Raw genomic sequence first — 19,983 nt, 5'->3', positions numbered from 1 at the left:
TAGAATCTTGAATCAGTTCATACTCTCTCTGAACCTCAGCTTCCTCATCTGTAAAGTGGGAAAAATAATACCTTCTTCACACAGTGATTGTGGAATTAAAGAATATCATGTTCTCACAGTGCCTACCTAGATGAGGTGGCAAACGTTGAGTTTCTAACATGTGGTCTGACATGAAATTGGTGTTTGTGAAGTACTAAGCTGGACCTCTGAATCAACACTTGATATATATACCCTTGGCCCCAAACTTGAACTCCCAAACTCAGGCCCACAGCACGCATGGATTTCCCAGTCCTAAGAAAGGGGTGGGTAAGCTTCTGGATCACATAGCTTCATCTCTGTGCCTCCGCAAAATAAGGATGAAAGTAATACCTTCTTGATAGGTTGTTGTGGGGATTAAGTGAATTAATCCATGTAAAGTGTTTAGAGCAACACCTACCACAAAGTATCTGCTGATTAAATGTCAGCTGTGATTTATTTACTAAGTAAAAAGATTTAGAGCTTGCACCATCAATATATATTTATCTATAAGTTACATACCTATACCACTGTACTAACATACCATGTACATTATGAAACATACTCATAAAATAGAAATGTTAAAAAGTGAGATTAAAATAAATGAGTCCAAGTTTTAATATTTTCCTCCCACAGACAAAGGATCATCTTGCCCAGGGGTCAGCAAACTATGGCCACAGGCCAATTTCCACCTGCCACCCATTCTGTAAATAAAGTTTGATCAGGGCACAGACACACTCATGTGTTAGCAATGTCTACAGCTGCTTGTATAATAATACAACGGTAGAGTTGAGTAGTTACAACAGAGGTGGTGTGGCCCACTAAGCCAAAAATGCTTGCTATCTGGCCTATTGACAGACAAAGTTCACCAACTCCCAACATCCCATCAGGTGCAGGAATCCCACTGGCCTAAAATATGGGCATCTGGACTCTCTCCATCACCAGCTACTACAGCAACCTGGTTTGACCCACCATTTGCCATCCTGACATATATGGCCGTGCTTCTCTCCCTAAGGATTTGTCTACCAAACTAGAAGGAATCAAACATTCAAACCTTCTAAAAGGCTTAATCTGCACAACCACCTCCCATCACTCACAAGTGTGTGTCCCCAAGCAAATCACTTCATCTCTCTGAGCCTTGGTTTCCTCATCTGTATACCGGACCTTTCCACCTCACCCGTGAGAAACGATTCTCAGGCCATAAGAGGTTGATTAAGCTGGATGATGTGACATAAACATGAGAGGCTGTCATCATATATGGTATAAAGTATAGTTTATTTCTGAACTGGAGTTTGCCAATTACTAAAAAGAGTGAAGATACAGGAAACGACCGTGAAGAAAGCTGTGTCCCAACTACGATTTGAAAAGTAGTCTAAGAGGGGAGCGAAGAGACATAGGTTTGTAAAGTGAATGACAGGCACATGCACAAACCATTCCCATCATCTCAAACACCAGAATGCGGTTCTTGGGAGGCTCAACGGGAAGATCTTCATTTTACAATCGAGCCCCTTTATTCTATGCTCTGGCACATTTGAATGACTAGTCAACTATACTTGCAAGAGCAATCAGAGTATGCTATGGTTTTAAAGAGTCCCTGAGAACCAATTTTCCCTAGAAGTATAATCGTCTGTGTCTTTGTATCCTGGCACTTTCTGCCATTTCTCCCCCATGAATTCAGGTCCTACCCAGCCTTCAAGCCTCTCTTTTTCAAGTAGACCCAATCCCTTCAGATTACTTCCTGACAGCTCACATATCCTTAAGGCATCACCTTAGTACCCTCACTCCATCCTTTCTATAATTTATTTATCTAACTAGAACATTTTTCCAAACTTTCAAATTTATAAATTGCTTTAAGGAGAAAAGACAGTATTGTATAGTTTTCAACATTACCTTAAGGGCCCAGCACAGGACAGAGCCCACAGTCTATTTAATAGTTTTCCTTTAAAACAGATGTATTTCCAGTGGAGTAGCAGAGACAAGATTTGCCTTGCCCCCTGAGACAGCTTAAAAATAAATAAATATGTGAAACAATAGTTTTCAAGACACTGAGCATCAGGTATTGAAGGACAGCAATCCCTGAAAAACAAGAAGCAAATTAAGTGAGCCCTGTGATTGCCAGAGCTGTATCTTGCTCTTTTTTTTTTTTTAATTTTGTGACCATACCACGTGGCATGTAGGATCCTAGTTCCCTGACCAGGTATCGAACCCACACCCCTGCAGTGGAAGTGCTGAGTCTTAGCCACTGGACAGCCAGGAGAGTCCCATGTATCTTGCTTTAAGAGATCTTGTTTTCAGACTGGCTCAGGTTGGAAGAACACACACAGAACCCTGTGCACCTCCCGGATTTGGGGAGACAGATCCAAGCATCTGGGGGGACCAAGGTGGCTAGAGTTTGTAGGACTCACTACCAGAGAGAAGAGAGTTGCAGAGACAGAGAAAAACTCAGAGATCTGCAGAGGGTCCGATCAGTGCATGCATGTGAGGACGCTAAGCAATGCTTGGGAAAGAGCCATCTGAAAGGATTAGTGCCCAGCGCTCACACAGGGCTGGGAATAGTGTCTTTTCCCACCAGCCAGACTGAAAAACATCATAATTCATGGGACATTAAGTAGAGCCATCAGATGAGTCTTGCCTCAGTAGTATACAGTAATTATCCCTAGATTATACGCTGCTCTATTTCTTCCTAAAACATCTTAGAAGACTGAAAGTCTAAGAAGACTTTTCTTCTTTCTTTTTAAGATCAAACTGTTTATTTTGTGTGTGTGTGCATTACAAAAATGAAAATAAATCCCATCAGATAATGAAATAAACACATAGGGCAATCAGTCTTTAAGTAGGGATAAATTACTGTAAAAGAAATGAGTCCTAGATAGTTTTCCCTTCAAGTCAAGCATTTTGTTGCTTAATAAACTTCTTGTTTAAAGAAATAATAAGAAATATCTTATATTAGAAAATATGAAGTTATATTTCTATATTGGAAAAGAATGTTCATATCAGCCTTCTTTGTAATAGCCCAAAACTGGAAACAACCCAAATGTCTATAAACAGATGAAAGGATAAACAAACTGTAGACTATCCATCCAGTGAACTACTGCCCATCAGTAGTAAGAAATGATCTATGGCTATATGTGCAATAACATGGATGAATCCTAAGATCATTATGCTGAAGGAAATAAGCAAAAAAACAAAACAAAACAAAAGTATGCATTTTCATGGTCCCACTGATTTAAAACTCTAGAAAATGCAAATTGATATGTAATAGCAGAAAGAAATCAGTGGTTTCCTGGCTTGGGATGTGGGAGGGAGGAATTATAAAGGGATACAATGAAACTCATGCTGCAAGTGTTCATTTTCTTGATTGTGATGGTTTCATCAACTTATGCAAATACTAAAGCTCATCAAATTGTGTACATTAGATATATGCAGTTCATTGTAGGTCAATCATAACTCAATAAAGCCATTTAAAAAATTAAGTACAAAAGAGGAATCAGAAAGACAGAGACAAGAGGGAAGCAGAATTACAGAGAGTCTGTTAGAAACCTGTAATCAGAACATTTTGGCTTAAATTGCAGCCCTGATGCTTATAACTATGGTCTTGAGCAACTTACTGAAGCTCTTTTGAGCCTCATTTCCACACTGAGGATAACAGCTGTGCCTGCCTCACAAGGTTGTCATGAGACTTAGATTGATAGAATATATGTATACACTTACTATAGTTCCTGGCACATAATAAATGCTCATTAAACATCAGTCATCTTGATGATGATGATGAAGATGAGAGAAGAAAGGGGGGAGTTAAAAGAGGAAGATAAAAGGGAGAAAAAGCAAAAAGGAGCAAAAAAGCAGGAAGAGAAACAATGAAAAGAGAAGAGAGAATCAGTGATAATAAAACAAATAAGCAGATTTCTTTTAATTCCAAAAGTGACTGTACAAATTGGTGCTCCCCTAAACTCTTGCCTTCATTTCTCAGGTTAACACCTCAGGTAGGAATCAGAACCTTAAGTGATTTTGAAGGAAAATGTATTCATTGTGGTCTAAAATCCCCAGCAACTATTCAGGATAAAATTAGATTTTCCCAAGCTTCCACAGTGGCTGTCCCACCAAGTAATTCAAACAAAGAATAAGTGTCAAACAGCTCCACTGTAATTTCAGAACTTTTCCTAGTTGAACAGAGGGATCTTATATAAGCTCATTTTGCTTCTACACTGAGCCAATTTTAGGTTATGGCGAAATACACAGAGGACATCATTTTGTTTTTTCCCAAATGATAATTAATTTTTGGAATTGCCTTTCCTCACAAAGTGCCAAAAGCCATAATAACACAACATGATCCAAAAAACCATTCCTGTCTGACTGAAGCTTAGATTCCAAGGCTTTAAGGACATTAATTGTGCCTGGGAAACAGAATAGGCTTGAATGACAGCCTGTGTGGTGACATAGAATGAGCAAGCACTCTTCTTTTGCCATTTACTAGCTGTGTAGTCTTGGGCAAGTCACCTAACCTCTCTGAGCCTCAGTTTCCTCATCTGTATAATGGGATTATTAACAATACTACCTATCTTATAAGATTGGTTGGGTGACAGATAGAGATAATATACATAAAACATTCATTGAATGTTGACTTCTTCTCTCCCTCTCTTTCTTGAAGACTTTGGTAACTAAGAGTGAATAGTGCCTTCCCAAGAAGAGATTTGAATTTAAGGAAGAAGATAGGGATGTAACAAATTTTTTTTTAAATGCATAAGACTTTATGCTCTAAACATGAGATTATCTACATAATCATGTGTACATCATGTGACTAAAAATCCGAACAGGCCCCAGTTTCATAGCAATATCAATCTCCTATCAATTATTTACAAAATGGTGACCACCATGAGTTGGATCATTCTCAGGGAGCCAGACCCTTCCAGACCCTCACTTGTTGCCCAGGCCAAGGGAGTGGCCTTGGAGAGCATGCACATACTCAAACAATGCCACCATGGTCCTCTTTGCTAATTGTTCTTAGCTGAAAGCCTATGCTTCCTAGGTATGTTCAACAATGTCAAGTCATTATCCTCTGGGAACAAATTTAAGTTTTGAAAGTCACCAAGATGAGTGATCTGGCTGGACATCACTGTTTAGGAATCAAATACAGAGAGACTGCATTTTTGGTGTTTTTCAAAAATGGACTCTGAAGATAATTTACAGAGATCTGAGCTCAGTCATCAAAGATGCATGGTCAGGACAAGCACATAGTCCCCCAAGGTGACTACGTTGAATTGACTAATAACAATCATCAAGAGAAGCATCATTCTTATATTAAAAAAAAATTAGGTAGTGATGTCTTTCCATAAGAAATAGCTATTTCACTGCTCATTGATTCAGTTTTGCTTCATAGTTATACTGAGTCATCATTTGTGGACAGCATTAACATAGCTATGTCTTTCTGTGCATTATTATGAGGTAAAAATAGTAACTGGAGCTGCAGTCCCTTCTAGGAAATAACCAGAAGAGTACACCTTCAACCCAAGTCAGACACAGACAGCACATCTGCTTGTGGAATTTAAATGCAGTTTCAACAGATCTAAGTTAGTAACTCTAAGGTGCTAGAGAACGTTCATCATTCTTCCTCTAGTATTGGGGAGGAAAGGGGAGGTCAACCATGGAACAAGCCAAAGCAGAGTAAGATTGTACCAGAGCACCACACACACACAAAATTCCCTTTCCCCTGCCTAATACACCCTGCCTAATACAACCAGGAAACAGCTTGGAGGGTCAGATCATTTATCTCCACTCAGCACCCGGGGTGGCCCCAGGTTCATGCCAGCCTCATTCCTGGGCCATGAGAGGAGTCAGACCTCAGGGAGAGGCAGAGAAGCCCTGTCATTGGCCCATGTGCCCTTCACTGTTCTGCTTGTACCCAGACTTGCAATTGAAAAGAGTTAGATTTTGTGTGAATCAGGAAGTTGGGATCTTTTCTTTGAATGACAGTGACTCCCCAAAATTATCTGCTCTCTTTCCTTCTTGTTCTGTGAGTTCATAATGCCATGGGATTTTGGCAGCAACCAAATGGGTACAGACACTCCAGTATATAGTACACGTGTGGGCAGATGCTCAAGCCCTTCTTTGAGTTATTGTATAAAATTCTTCTTCCTCCTTCTTCTCTAAGAGGAAAATGTGCACATAGAGCTAAGGTAATTTACGATGCATTATGACAATGTCCTGGCATTAAGATGGTGCCTTCCAGCCTGGAACAATTCTTGCTGCCCGACAGGTCCTCAATCAACCGAATGTAGAAAACCGAATGTGTGGTTTAGTTTGTTAAATGCTCACTTCAAGGAAACAGACTCTTGCTCCCCTTAGCACTTTGTCAAGACATGGGACTCCAATTTTCTTCAGTACAGACTTAGAAGAAATTCTTAATTTGTAATTTCCCAGCTCAATATATCATCTGAGAGAAGAAAACCTTGAGTATTAAGCAGAGAAGTGTTACAGTGCTTCGTCTGTCTTCTGTAAAATGGGCATAAGAATAGCACCTGTCCTTGGGTCATTTTAAGGATTAAATAAGGTGAAGCATAATAAAGTCATTCATAGAGTACCTTGCACAGAACACATGCCCAACAAAATGCTTAGTTATTGTTATTGCATCTGTCTTCCACTAACTTACCCCTGATGCATAGGCATCCTCACTGCCAGCTGATCCCCCATCTTACCTAGAGTTCATCTAATATAAGAACCTCTAACCACATAACATCTTCATTGAAGACATTAGTCCATCTTCTACCTACATTTCAGCCTAGTTACCAAAATGCCTGTGACCTCTTTTTCTTATTGAGGTACAGTTGATTTACAATATTATATTAGTTTCAGGTATACAACATAGTGATTCAAAATCTAATCCAATTAACATTATTATAAAATATTGGCTATATTCTCTGTGCTGTACAATATACTCTTGTAGCTTATTTAGTTTATACATAGTAGTTTGTACCTCTTAATCCCCTACCCCTATCTTTTCTTAAATTACTTTTTGTTGGAGTACAGTTTCTTTACAATATTGTGTTAGCTTCTACTGCACAGCAAAATAAATCAGCCATACGTGTACATATATCCCCTCCCTTTTGGATTTCCCTCCCATTTAGGACACCACAGAGCATGAAGTAGAGTTCCCTCTGCTATACAGTTATGTTCCCATCAGTTGTCTATTTATACATAGTATCTTTTTTCTAATTTGGGCACCTTTTTTTCCTAACTAGGGCACCAAAGTGCTGATACTCATTACAGCATCCAATCTTTTTATTTTTCTGATCAAAAAAAAAAGTGTCAATATTGGGTCTCTTCTTCCCTCAGAATACGTAGCTTATCTGTTCCTTTTCTTAGAAGATCGCTGGAAACTTTGCCCAGTATCTAACATTTCTCATATAAACCCTGGCATTATTATTTTTCATCATTAAAAGATCTAGGAAGAAGCAGAGAACCCCATTACTAAATGGGATACAGAGTCCTTGGGAATACAGGGAATACATTTGAATATATTTGATATGGCGTGTTGCAATCAGGTTAAAGGACATTATAGAGAGCAGTAACTCATTTGAATGCTGCGTCGTATCTGTGTACATAGTTTGCATTGTTGTAATTATAGTTTATAAAAAATTCTGTGTCCTTCTTTCCAGGTGTAAATTATTTTGAAAATATTTTCTCTGTTACCGTTTAAAGGCTCCTCTCAAAACCTTTGTCTGTGGGGGTTTTTCTTCTTTGGACTATATGTTTTTTCACTACTATCTCCTAATTCCCCTCCTCACGCCCCCAACAATCCCTAATCGATGTCCTTACTTCTCTTCTTCCACAGCCCTTCAAACATGATAGTCTCTAAATTTTAGTCTCTCTTCTGTCTTTATTCATTATATTCTTCTTGGGTGGTGTCTTCCACACCTGTGAGCTCAACTGAACAATGTGTGTCTCGAGACCCCCAATGTCTTCTGAACCGCAACCTCGTGTTTGTAGATGCTCACAAGAGTCCTTACTGAATCATGCCTTTGGCACCTGAAGCTTGAGGGACCTAAAATTGAACCTGTTCCCTTTCCCCCATCCTTTTTCTGTTGTTTTTTTTTCTTAGTAGGTTAATCCAAGCTGGGAATGTTAGCACCACTTCTGACTCTTCTCTTTTCCTCACCTCCAAGTCACCTTTTATCTCTTAGGGCTAAGCCAAGACCTCTAAGTCTACTGGGTAGATCTCCTACCTTGTCCTTAAATCTTCACTTTTCTTCTTTTTTTTTTTTTTTTTTTTTTGAGGTGCGCAGGCCTCTCACTGTTGTGTCCTCTCCCGTTGCAGAGCACAGGCTCCGGACGCACAGGCTCAGCGGCTATGGCTCACGGGCCCAGCCGCTCCGCGGCATGTGGGATCTTCCCGGACCGGGGCACGAACCCGTGTCCCCTGTATCGGCAGGCGGACTCTCAACCACTGCGCCACCAGGGAAGCCCAGCTTTTCTCCTTTAATTACAATCCGTCTTGTACTCTTCCCTTCCACAACCTATTTCTAAAGCACTGAGCTAATGAATCCACTACAAACATGAAACCCATTCATGGCTCCTTGTGGAATAAAGTACACACTTCTCCGTGAAACATGCGAGAGTTTTTGCAATGTGGCTTTGCCTCCTATTCCTGCCTTATCACACCTATGAACCCCTATACCTAGGGTCCATTCAAGGGACACTCTAGGAGCTGTGGACCTTCTAAGTTCCTGAGGTAACTTAAAAGAACACAGAAACTATTTGTTGTTTAACAGAAACTTGGGAATTGCACTGAATCCAGCACCCTCCCAAGTTATAGGAAGCATACAATTGATGGGTCCAGACCCAAATGAAAGAGAAGGGTTTTCACAAAGCTTTCACGAAGTGGTAACACTTCTGTTCTTCTCCCATTTCCTGGTCCCACCCCCACTATTCATTCGAGACACAAAAGAAACAGATGAGAAGCTCCTAATGTTATTTTTCTAGGTGCCTCATTCCTTTGATGTCTTGTGGTTTACAGCATCACCGGAAGGTTCAGCTTTATACTTTAAAGTAGAAAGTTGCCTAAACCATGCAAGGCAGTGAGTGGCCTGACTCCTTTCAATGGATTGGCAAGAGCACCCTGACACAATTGGTTGAGGCCACAAAAAGAGAAAGATCCGTTCGACCATTGTGCAAATGTGTGACTATATTTAGCTATTACACTTTCAGAAGTCTTGTTAGAGAAAGGAGGGCAACACATTTGAAACCTGCCTGCCTATGTTACTAGTTCTACTTAGGATCAATTTTATGATTCTCTAATGTACCCAAGGAATTCATTCTCCTATAGCTTTGTTCCTTTATACCTTTCAGTTCCCTCCATTCTGTCCTTCCAGAATGTTCTTCCTGTTCCATTTTCTGTCATGTAAAATCCAATCCATGCTTGAGATCCTGTTCAAACTCAGCTCTCCTATAAAGCCTTCTCCACACTTGCTTCCCCCAGACAGAATGGACTCCTTCTGCCTCTGTTTTCCCATCACATTGGATCACATTCCTGAAAGATCATTTTCCACCGGATGCTACCATTGGCATTTTTGTCTATTTCACATTTTAGTCCATGAATTCCTTTAGACCTGGGCCATCTCTCCCAGTGCCTAGCACCCTGCCGTGATTATGACATGCATGCAGTAAATGCTGGTTACATTTTTTAAATTTCACTGTTGTGCCCTCATAAGTTTTTGCTCAAGAGCACAATCATTTCACTGACTTTTGACCTAATAAGTGATTCATAATCTGCATTGAAAAAGCCATGCATGACCATTTGTTGTAATGCAGGTAACAATGAAACAGGACCCCTCAGATCTATTCCTCTTTCCTCCATTTGTTAAAATGGAAGATCTTGGGAGTTTCTCTGGATGGAGAAAATAAACTCTGAGCAATGAACTTATTATTGCCTGCTCGCTTCACTCACAGCTTCCTTCACAGAGGCATCAAGATGAGTTAACCTAAAAATCTTGCCAAGGGAAGATCTTAAAGGAGAGTTGAAGAAAGCATATCATCCTATTGGAGACAAGGACATAATTGGATTTATTAGGAAAGGAAGAGACAAAAGTAAAGGACTCCCCAAACACTGGGCCCCTTAAGGGCAGGGCAGTGCCTTATTCATTTCTGAGTCCACCCCCGTGCACCATAAAGGCACTGGTCCTTGGCCCTCAGGGGGGAATTTATTCAGGGTGTTGTCCATATTTGTTGATATCACTGTTTGTTGAAAGTAGACCTGAGTGAGTCAGCTGGACTTAAAAAGTCAGCATTCATGCCTTCAGTAGTTGCTCTGGGATTTCCAGAAATTCTTATGCCTCTGCCCATACAGAAATTGTCTCTTAGTGTAATGGGTGAGGGAAGACAACCAGTTGTTGGAAAGAACCATGCATAACAAGGCTGGAATGGGTTTTAGAAATTATTAAGCCCAGTATGCCCACTAGAGTTACATTTACATGCACAGGTTGTACCCAGATATCCTAGGTGCCACTTTGTAGTTATGAGAACTTGAACAATTTACTTAAGCTGTCTGAGCCTCAGTTTCTTCACTTGTAAAATGTAAATTATGATTCCCATCTTGACTAGTTACTTTGAAAATTAGAAGACAGTGTGTATAAAAATTGAAGCACCGCCACCAAGTGGGCCTTTGATAATGCAAGTTTTGTTCTTTTTTCCTACTGGATACTCAGAATCCAAACCTACCATCCAGAATGATACACGGAATACTTCTATAAGGGAAATGGGTTGTGACACTTCTTACAGAAGGCTGAAATCTAGCTGGGCAGATTGACACCTGGGGGCCACTCCAATATGATAGCCCTTGAGTGGTTCCCAACTGGCCTATTGAGCAGCTACTTCTAATAAAGAGTGGCAGGACTTCCCCCGTGGTCCAGTGGTTGACTCCGCACTTCCACTGCACAGGGGACGGGTTCGATCCCTGGTCGGGCAAGTTCCACATGCCATGCAGGGTGGCCCCCCCCCAAAAAAAAATATGGAGTGACAGATACTATGCTGGGCTGTGAAGGGTGCTATGGAGGAATTAGGCCGTATCCAGAAGCACCTGGAGACAAGCATGAAGGCTTCTCAGAGGAGAGGACACCTGAGCTAATGCTTGTGAGAGAAGTAAGGCTTAGTCACATGGATGAAACTTGAGAAACAGGGCACAGGAGATGCAAAGCACTGAGGCACGGGAGAGCAGGGAAAGACCTATGGGGGAGAGCCAATAGATAGTGAGGCTGGAACATATGTTGGGATTTGGAAAGTGAAAGGAAATCTGATATATGATGGTCTTGAGAGTTTTGCCATGCAGGAAGGAGAATATAATTTGCGGGAATGGAGAGCAATGAGACGACTTCAAGTTAAGGAGTGACATGATCAGATCTGTGTTGTGGAAATACTGGATGGAGAATAATAGTGTGTATTCAGTAGGGATTGGGAGCTAGAAGCTGCCAGAGCTGCCAGAAAACTGTTGCAAACTGTAGGTGAGAGCTGAAACAGAAACAGGATAGAAGGAGCAAAGTGGATGGATGTGCAATCTCTTAAGGAAGTAGAATCTACAGACTTAGGATGACTTGGCTGTAGAATGTGAGGGAAAAGAAAGGCAACAAAGATGAGAGACCAAGGTTTCTGGCTTGAGGAATGGTGCAAATGGGTCCCCCAAGAATAAGGAACAGAGGTTTGGGCGGTGGTAAGGAAGTGATGAGTTCAACTTGGGACCTGTTGAATTTGAGGATGGCCTGAGACCTCCAAATGGAGATGCTCAGCAAACATCTGTATGAAGAGACCCACTGGAACCCATGACTAGGAGAACGAGCCTCCCACATTCCTGTTGAATCTGACCACCTCCCTTCTCTGTTTTCAGTACTTCGTCTTCACGGGGGTGTTGGCCATGGTGACCTGTGCGGTTTTCCTCCGACTTAACTCTGTCCTGAAGCTGGCTGTGCTGCTGATTATGATTGCCATCTATGCCCTGCTGACTGAGACCATCTATGCAGGACTCTTTCTGCGCTATGACAACCTGAATCACAGTGGAGAGTAAGTGCCCATCACTGTGTTCAAAAAGTGCTCAACTTTCAGTGGGAAATGGAACCATTGGGAAAACGATCGAGGTAGAGTTATCAAAATTTGGGGACTTAAGGAATATCAACATATTTCTTGTTGGGTACACTCTCTGGATTACCAGTTTAGGCAAAATTCCTAGTTTTCCATTTTATCCTGTATATTCATTACAGATTGATTAATGAATTAAAGTTTGGACTAAACCATAGCTCAGGTCTCCCCAGATCTAATAGTTGATGACTCCTTCAACTTTAATAGCTCTAAGATTTGTAGGGTCTGATTATAATTTTGCTGTAGCACTATTAGTAATAGCAGACATTGTGCATTGAGCAGTTACTATACTCCTTGCATTTTGTTATTTTTGAAATATAGAAAAATACCAAAAATTAACTTAGCCTAGATTCCTTAGAGAACAGAGCCTGAGGCAAGCATGAAGTGCTAATGCAAACCCAGGGCAGCAAAACTGAGGGAAAAGAGACGTGAAGAAGAAAAGGATGGGAAGCAAATACAAGCAAATGCCATGTTGTGCTGACCCCATGAATTGCGAAGCTGGTGCCTTGGAAGATGCGTTCATTTGGCCAATTGAAGTATCTCTAGGGAAGGTAGGGAAGTGTCACAAACAGAGGAGGGGAGAGGAATCTACTGGCTCCTGCCCTCCTCTTTCTCCCAGTAGTCTCAGTTCATCTCTGGATGTACTTACTGGTGACATCACTTGGCCATTTCCACAGCCCTTGGGGAAACCAGATCCCACAACTGCCTTATGGAGCTTCATGGGAGCCAGAAGTGATGGAAAGAGCCAGACACTGAGCATGTTGCTGATTGGCCTCGGGGGTGGGAAGCACATTGGTCTCACTGAGACCAGAACAGGTGGCCAACAGGCTGAGAGAAAGATGAGGTCAAGTTAGTTCAAGAAGGGACTTCCCTGGAGGTCTAGTGGTTAAGACTCTGTGCTTCCACTGCAGGGGGTGTGGGTACCATCTCTGGTCAGGGAACTAAGATCCCACATGCCATGTGGTGCAGCCAAAAGTTTTTTAAAAATCAAAAATTGAAAATGAAAATGAAAAAAAAAGCTAAGATAGTTCAAGAAGCCTCAGAAAATGTGCCTGATGCTAATAATGTGCACGTCTATGAACCAACCCCTGGAAATAAACAATGCTAGCAATTAGTCATGTTTCTTTCTGCATTTTTAAAAGGATAAGGTTATTTCAGATATTGTTGAAGTTCCCTTTCCCAGCATTGTTCTTTTATCCTCCTCCCAAGAGTCAACTTCTAATGCACTTAATATATATGCTTCCCATCCATGTGTTTTATATATATTTAGTTTTGTCTGTATTATAAGTTATTTAACAAATTCTTGTGTTGCCATGCAATATAGTATTTTTAGATGCATCCAGCTTCATATCTACAGATCTGATTCATTTTATTTTTTTTGAATTTTATTTTATTTTATTTTTTTATACAGCAGATTATTAGTTATCTATTTTATACATATTAGTGTATACATGTCAATCCCAATCTCCCAATTCATCCCACGCACCCCCCACTTTTCCCCAAAATATGTTTATCCTTTGACCTATTAAAAGGTTATCAGTACTTCAGTGATCATCATTGAAAATGTCTCCTGGGATTTAGATCTAAAAGCACACTAGCTGGAGTATAGGGCATCTGCATTTTCCATGTTTTAAAATATTGCCAAATGGCTCTCCAACAAGATTGGAACAATTTCTCTCTTACAGGCAGCGGTCCTTGTAATTCTTATTGAATTCCTGAGTGAGAATTTTATCTCATTATTTTCGATAGTATTTCCTTGATCCTGAGTAAATTTGTGCATCGTTTTTGTTGTTGTTTATTGACCATTTTCAGTAAACTTCCAGGTCATGTCTTTTGCCTGGTCTTTTATTAGGTGGTTTGCCTTTTTCTTACTAGATTTGTAAAGGTTCTTTACAAATTCTAGGTACTAATTTGTGTCTGTTACACATCTGCATCATCCACTTTATATCCGCTACCTTATTTAACCCTCACGGCAACCGTCTGAGGAACACAGGCTCAGAGAGCTTCAACAATTACCCGGTTGCACATGGCCAGTAGGTAACAGATCTGGATTCAAACTCAGGTCTTTCTGGCTCCAAATTCCATGTTTGTAAATAATGCATACATCTCTCTTAAATGAAGATGAAGAATCTCTCACCATATGCCCAGGGTTCAAAGAAAGTCAAAACAGTTTCAAATTAGGTAAAATAGTTAGTGCCAAGAGATGTCCCATGGCCAAGCAGAAGCCAGCACAAAAGACAGCCAAGAGATTTATGAAACAAATAGGCCACATTGGTAGTAGAAATAAAAATTAAACCATCTAAAATCTATTCATTCAGAGGAAAACACAGCACTAATGGAACAAGCCAGGGCTTTGGCTTCAGATCCACACTCTGTTGCATTGGAAAGTCTCTCCCCAACTCTGGACCTCACTTTACCCATCAGTGAAGTGGAGTAACTACACTCTGGTATGGGACTGTGTGAGGCTCTGATGAGCCTGGCACATAGTATGTGATCAGTATCTGTTCATTCCTATCCCCTCCTTCATTTTTAGGAGAAAGATTTAGCTCTGAATTCTGTTTTGAGGTCTTAAGGAAAAACTGGTAGTTAAATTGTTAAGTAGGGTCATAAGAGTAAAGCATAATCCCAAATTCATTCCTGCTGACATTCAAGTGCTTTTCTCAGCTTCTTCCTGACTCAAGGTCAATTATCGGTTAGTCTTGTATTCACTCACACTCTGCTATCAACAGAATTAAATGAATAAGGAACGGAAGAGTTTTTTCTGCCTTCCCTCTCAGCTGCGTTATAAGTCAACGGGTCAGAAGTCAAACTGTGGATCCGTTTGGCAGTCACAGTCTGCTCATGCTGTTGGAACTTAACCAACCCCGTAGGAGTTAATATTGGTTCAGGGCATTTCTGCTGGTTGTTCCTGAGGGTCAGTTGCCTGGGAAAGTACAGAGAACCTGGCACAGGGCAGCCTGGCTGCATCCACACCGAGATGATCCCAAATACTGAGACTCTCTATCGTCTCATGAGGCCCCTCCCTGACAACCCCCTGTCTCCGTGGATGGCACTGAGCCCAAAACAGGGGAGGCACCCAATATCTTATCAGTCCCTAAAGATTCATCCTCCACAGCATCCCTTACAGGGAAGACTACATCATGACATTTGTGGGTACAAGTTTAGGAGCTAAACCACCTGTATTCAGATGCCATCTCCACCATCAACCAGCTGTGTGATCTTGAGCAAATTAATTAAAAGTGACGACCTCTCTAAGCCCTGCTTTTCTCATCTGTAAAGTGGGGATGATAAGAGTTCCTATGTTGTAGGAATATATGAGACATCAAATGTGATCATGGAAACAGCACAAGGTCTGGCATAGCATAAGCACTTGATGAATACTAACGATTATTATCAGACATGACCCCTTCTATACCACAAATACTGCTGTTCTAGAAATATCCCTACTACCATCTCTGGACTGCTGTACCCTACCTGATCCCCCAGCCTGCACTCTCAATCCACCCTCCTCAAAGCCATCAAAGCCATGTGGTCAACACATTATCCTTCTTAAAATCCTTAAGGGTCTCCCTATTGCCTCTAAGGAACAAAAAGTTCAACCTGCTTGTCAACGTCCAAGCTCTCCCTGGAGTCCCATCGACTCCTCCACCCTTATCTCCTGCAGCTCCACAGGTCACCATTTATATCCCGTATTCTAGCCACGGGAAACCATGTGCCAGTTACCAGATTCTGCACACAACTCCCCCGCCAACCCATCATACTCAAGGCCCTCCCCCCTCAGGGAAGCCCACTCTGATCATTCCTCATTTTCTAAGTTGTGCACATAATTTTTTATCATTGCACTTATCTCTGTCTGTTCCAATCTTTAATTGCCATGTCTTCCTCTTCCATTAGAATAGAAGTTTTGAGAGCAAGGGCCATTGCTCATGTTCATATTTTTGGCACTTAGTGGAGTATCTGGCAGCAGGTGTCCAATTAAATGTTTGTTGAATGAAATATGAGATGAATGAGTGACTGATGGAAATATTATTTCATTTAGAATCATATTACACCATTAGTTCACAGTAAGCTAAGTGTCATCCATCTACAACCCTATGATTTTTGCTCACCATTACCCATAAACCTTGTGCTCCCCATCCTGTAAACACAATTTGCTTTTGGACTTAAGTGTCATACCTTTGTTGTGGGCTTTCGTAGGCCCTGCAGATTCACAGATGAATACGACACTTAAGGAGCTTAGAGGCAACTATTTATAAGTAAGTGCATGTAGGAGGGCATGATAGCTACAGAAAAAGCATCGTTGAGATCTGGATTGATAGCCAGCCTTCACCATTCACTAGATCTGTGAGTTGGAGTGTATCGTTTAACATCTGAGTCTCAGTTTCTGCTTTACTAAAATAGGGATAATAATATTTTAAGTGTTTCTATGACAATTAAAGCAGGCAATGTATGCAAAGTGTTATTAGAGGTATGACAAAATCAGCCCTAAGCAAATGCAGTCATTAATATGGCAACAGAATAAAAGATAAATTCAAACTGGCTGGTTTATTTTGGATTTCATGAGGGGAAGTGGGAGCTGATAGCTACATTAAGATTTGGCTTCAGGTGCTCAGTCGCTAATGCTCCGAACTTGGTGCCTGAGATGTGAATTCTCATCCTGGCTGGGACACAAATCAGCTGCGTGACCTTAAGCAAGTGCCTTCTTCTCTCTGGGCCTCGTTTTCAACCAATAAATTAAAAGGCTTGCAAGGACTATTATATTATGTATGGTACACATAATATGGAATTGGATGAATCCATTAAATTCACATTGTGAAGTATTTAATTACACAGAATTATTTTCATAATACATACTAAGTACAAAAGTAGGTTACAAAACAGTATGAACCATACAGTTCTAAATTTGTAAACATGAATCTATTTTTGCATAAAGGAAAAGGAAATGACAGACACTGAGGTGATTCCAAAATATTAACCATTGTTTTCTCTGGGTGGTAGGCTGAAGGATAATTTTTATTTATATTTTTTTATTTGTGAATTTGTATTAGCTTCCAAATTCACTACAACTAGAATGAGTACTTCTATAATGATTAACACTCAAATTAAATGTGAATTTTTGTAAGACATCAGATAAGATGATCTCTAAAGATTGTGGTATCCTTGAGAAGCACATTATTCTACGTGTTTTCACTTAATGTGTCCTTTTCTATGAGCATAGGGAGAGGATAGTATTAATTTAGTAATTTTGTCAATACAAATAAATTAGTTCAAAATGTCCTGGGTTTTATGTCTCTGCCACCCAATATCTAGCAGATATTGTACAGATTTCAGCCACTTGGCTCTCTTTGGAATTTCTTCAAATAGTCATAGAAGCTACAAAAAAAGAAAAAAGAAAAAATCCCTTCTAAATTCAAATCACAGTTCTTTCTGGATGTTCTTTGGCCAGGCTGACTTACTGTGCATATTTTGTAGTCTCTACTCAAGTCATATTTTTTTCCATCTGAAATACATCCTGAAGACTCAAAGACCATTCATAATTTTCCTTTACTTCTCTTCTGAATTTGATTTGCCATCTCTCTATTTTTAGTCAAGCACTGCTTTCAAAATGATTCAAGAGGTGTTTGTGTTTTCTCTTGAAAGTGTGTTTTAAGTGATAAATTGCTGAGCTTTAAAAAGTCTTCTGCATCACAAAGAAAAGGATATCAGAAGTGCCCGTCAGAGCAGGAGTTTATTCACGTGGAGCTAAACATAGGACATCTCCCATTCAAACTAAGCCGTGTGAACGAGTGATTTTGTAAAATGCCACCACCAGGGGCAAGATGATGTGCTGGGAGCTTTAGGGGGTAAAGAGAGGGAGACATGGGCCACACGCCATGCCAAACACGTTACCAAGATTTGGTCAATTAAGTCTCACAATTAGGGAGGTAAACGCACTTAGAGTCTTTCACAGGGCAACAAACTGAGGCTCAGAGATATTAAGGGGCTTGTCCAAGGTCAAACCACTGGTCAGCAGCAGACCTGAAATGGGAAGCTGGGTCTGCATGACTACAAAACTCATGACTTTTATTATTTTGTCAGGAGTCCACAAACTTCAGGGGCCAGAGAATTAATTGACATGAAGGAAAGGGTGGTACTGGAATGTGCCTGTTCCCCAAAGCAAGCACTATGGTGACTGTGACTGAACGAATGAATAAATGAGTCCTAGTGCTTAAAATTCTCGATTGACAATAGATGGCTCACAGTCCAACACTCTTCACTTCAGCCCTGGTGGTGGACAGCTCTAATAGATCTGAGTCTGCGTGTGGCCTCACTTGTTATATGATATTTACTTATCCTCCCTACACTAGAGGCTTGTTAACCAGCTAGCTAAGCAAGATATATGTCTCATACCTATAGAATGCATCCCACCTTTTCCTCCCAAAGTCTTATCGACCTTTAATATTCAGCTCTTGAGTCTTCCCTGAATATCCAGCCTGGGTTACTTTCTCTTCCCATATATTCCTATGGTAACAAGAGTGTATCCCTACTAGGCAGTGTATCATGTTATGAAATTATCTGTCTGTTTGGTTCTTTCCTTTCTGAACTGTTTTGAGGGCAAAGACAATGTGCCTTCTTCAGTTCTGTATCCTAGCATGTGCCTGGTACATAGTAGATGCTCAATAATTATATGCTTCACTGGAGCTACAGAAAAGAAATATAATAGTGAGTTTTATCTTTTATTAGCATCTTATCTCCAAGGAAAAGCAGATGGAGCTAGGAATTCACAAATCTGAATCTTGTTTCAGCCCACAGCGTTCCTTGGTCCCCTGGGTCCCCGTGTGCACAATACCTCCCCAAGAGAAAGCACATTTCCATTCCTAAGTCCCTGTTCTACCTGGAGAGCTGGACTGGGGCTGGCCCTGTGTAAGCTGAGAGGGTCTTTTAGCATAAAGCTAGGTGAGAAGCTGGCCTTGGCAGCTGGGATCATGCTCCCATTTCCCTAAGCCCCATGCTACACATGCTGGTCTCCAGTGAGAATAGAAAAGGGGAAGCTGGAGATTGCCTGGGTGCAGCCATATTAGTGCCCATTCTACTCTCTCTGAGCACTGCGTCTCATCCACGATGGCCCCATTGTGTCCTTAACCACATCAGAGTTAAGTTACCTCTGAGTGAGTTCTGAGTATATGTATGCTTGTGGTTGGGAAGCTATAAAACAAAAGAGTAATGTGATCTGGCCTTAGTGATAAAAAATATTCTAGCAGCCATGTAGAAGAGAGATCAAAGAGGGTAACAACAGTGCCCAAAATTGAAATAGGAATTTATATGAAAACCTAAGTGTGATTCTTATAGCACTTAGAACAGGGGCTGCCACATAGCAAGTACCTTGCCTGCCTCTTAAATAGGATAACATCTAAAGAAAAAGAGGGGATGTTTGTCTTCGCATGGATTTTGGTGACAAGAAAGTATAAGAGCTCTTTGAAATCTAGAAAAAGTGTTTTGCAAATAGAAGACATCATTATTAATGTAAGTTCATTGTCTAGATGCTGGATTCTAGAGTCTCCCAGCAGGTATGATCTATGTGACCTCATACCCTTGGGGATCAACTGAGTTCTGAATTAGCCTGTATGAAAGCCTTATAGAGAAGCCCCTATCATATAGTGGGAGCTCAAAAAACAACTGCTTCTCTCTTTTTATCCCACTCCAGTCTGAACCAGTTTCCTAATGGGCCTCCTTGAACTCCCTCCATCGTTGTCGATAACCATGCCACCATTTGCATTTCTTCTTCCAACAGAGATTTCCTGGGGACCAAGGAGGCGTCACTCCTGCTGATGACCATGTTCCTCCTCGCTGTCTTCTACCATGGACAGCAGG

The 19,983-nt window shown here is 40.8% G+C and overlaps 1 protein-coding gene across 3 annotated transcripts in view; it reads left to right on the top strand.

Annotated features, from left to right (window-relative positions):
- ADCY8 (adenylate cyclase 8) overlaps nucleotides 1-19,983 on the top strand; it is a gene marked incomplete at both ends in the record, with an annotated part of 222,768 nt that overhangs the window by 165,400 nt on the left and 37,385 nt on the right. For all 3 annotated transcript variants that reach the window (XM_079722270.1, XM_079722269.1, XM_079722268.1), the window contains 2 exons: nucleotides 11,885-12,057; nucleotides 19,904-19,982. In XM_079722270.1, coding sequence (XP_079578396.1) covers nucleotides 11,885-12,057; nucleotides 19,904-19,982 — 252 coding nt within the window. The remainder of the gene's footprint in view (nucleotides 1-11,884; nucleotides 12,058-19,903; nucleotide 19,983) is intronic.

This window comes from Hyperoodon ampullatus (genome assembly GCF_949752795.1).
Source record: "Hyperoodon ampullatus genome assembly, chromosome: 17".
Classification (NCBI taxonomy): Eukaryota; Metazoa; Chordata; class Mammalia; order Artiodactyla; family Ziphiidae; genus Hyperoodon; species Hyperoodon ampullatus.
Note: the sequence above shows the minus strand (reverse complement) of the source record. Positions and strands in the feature narration are given on the sequence as shown.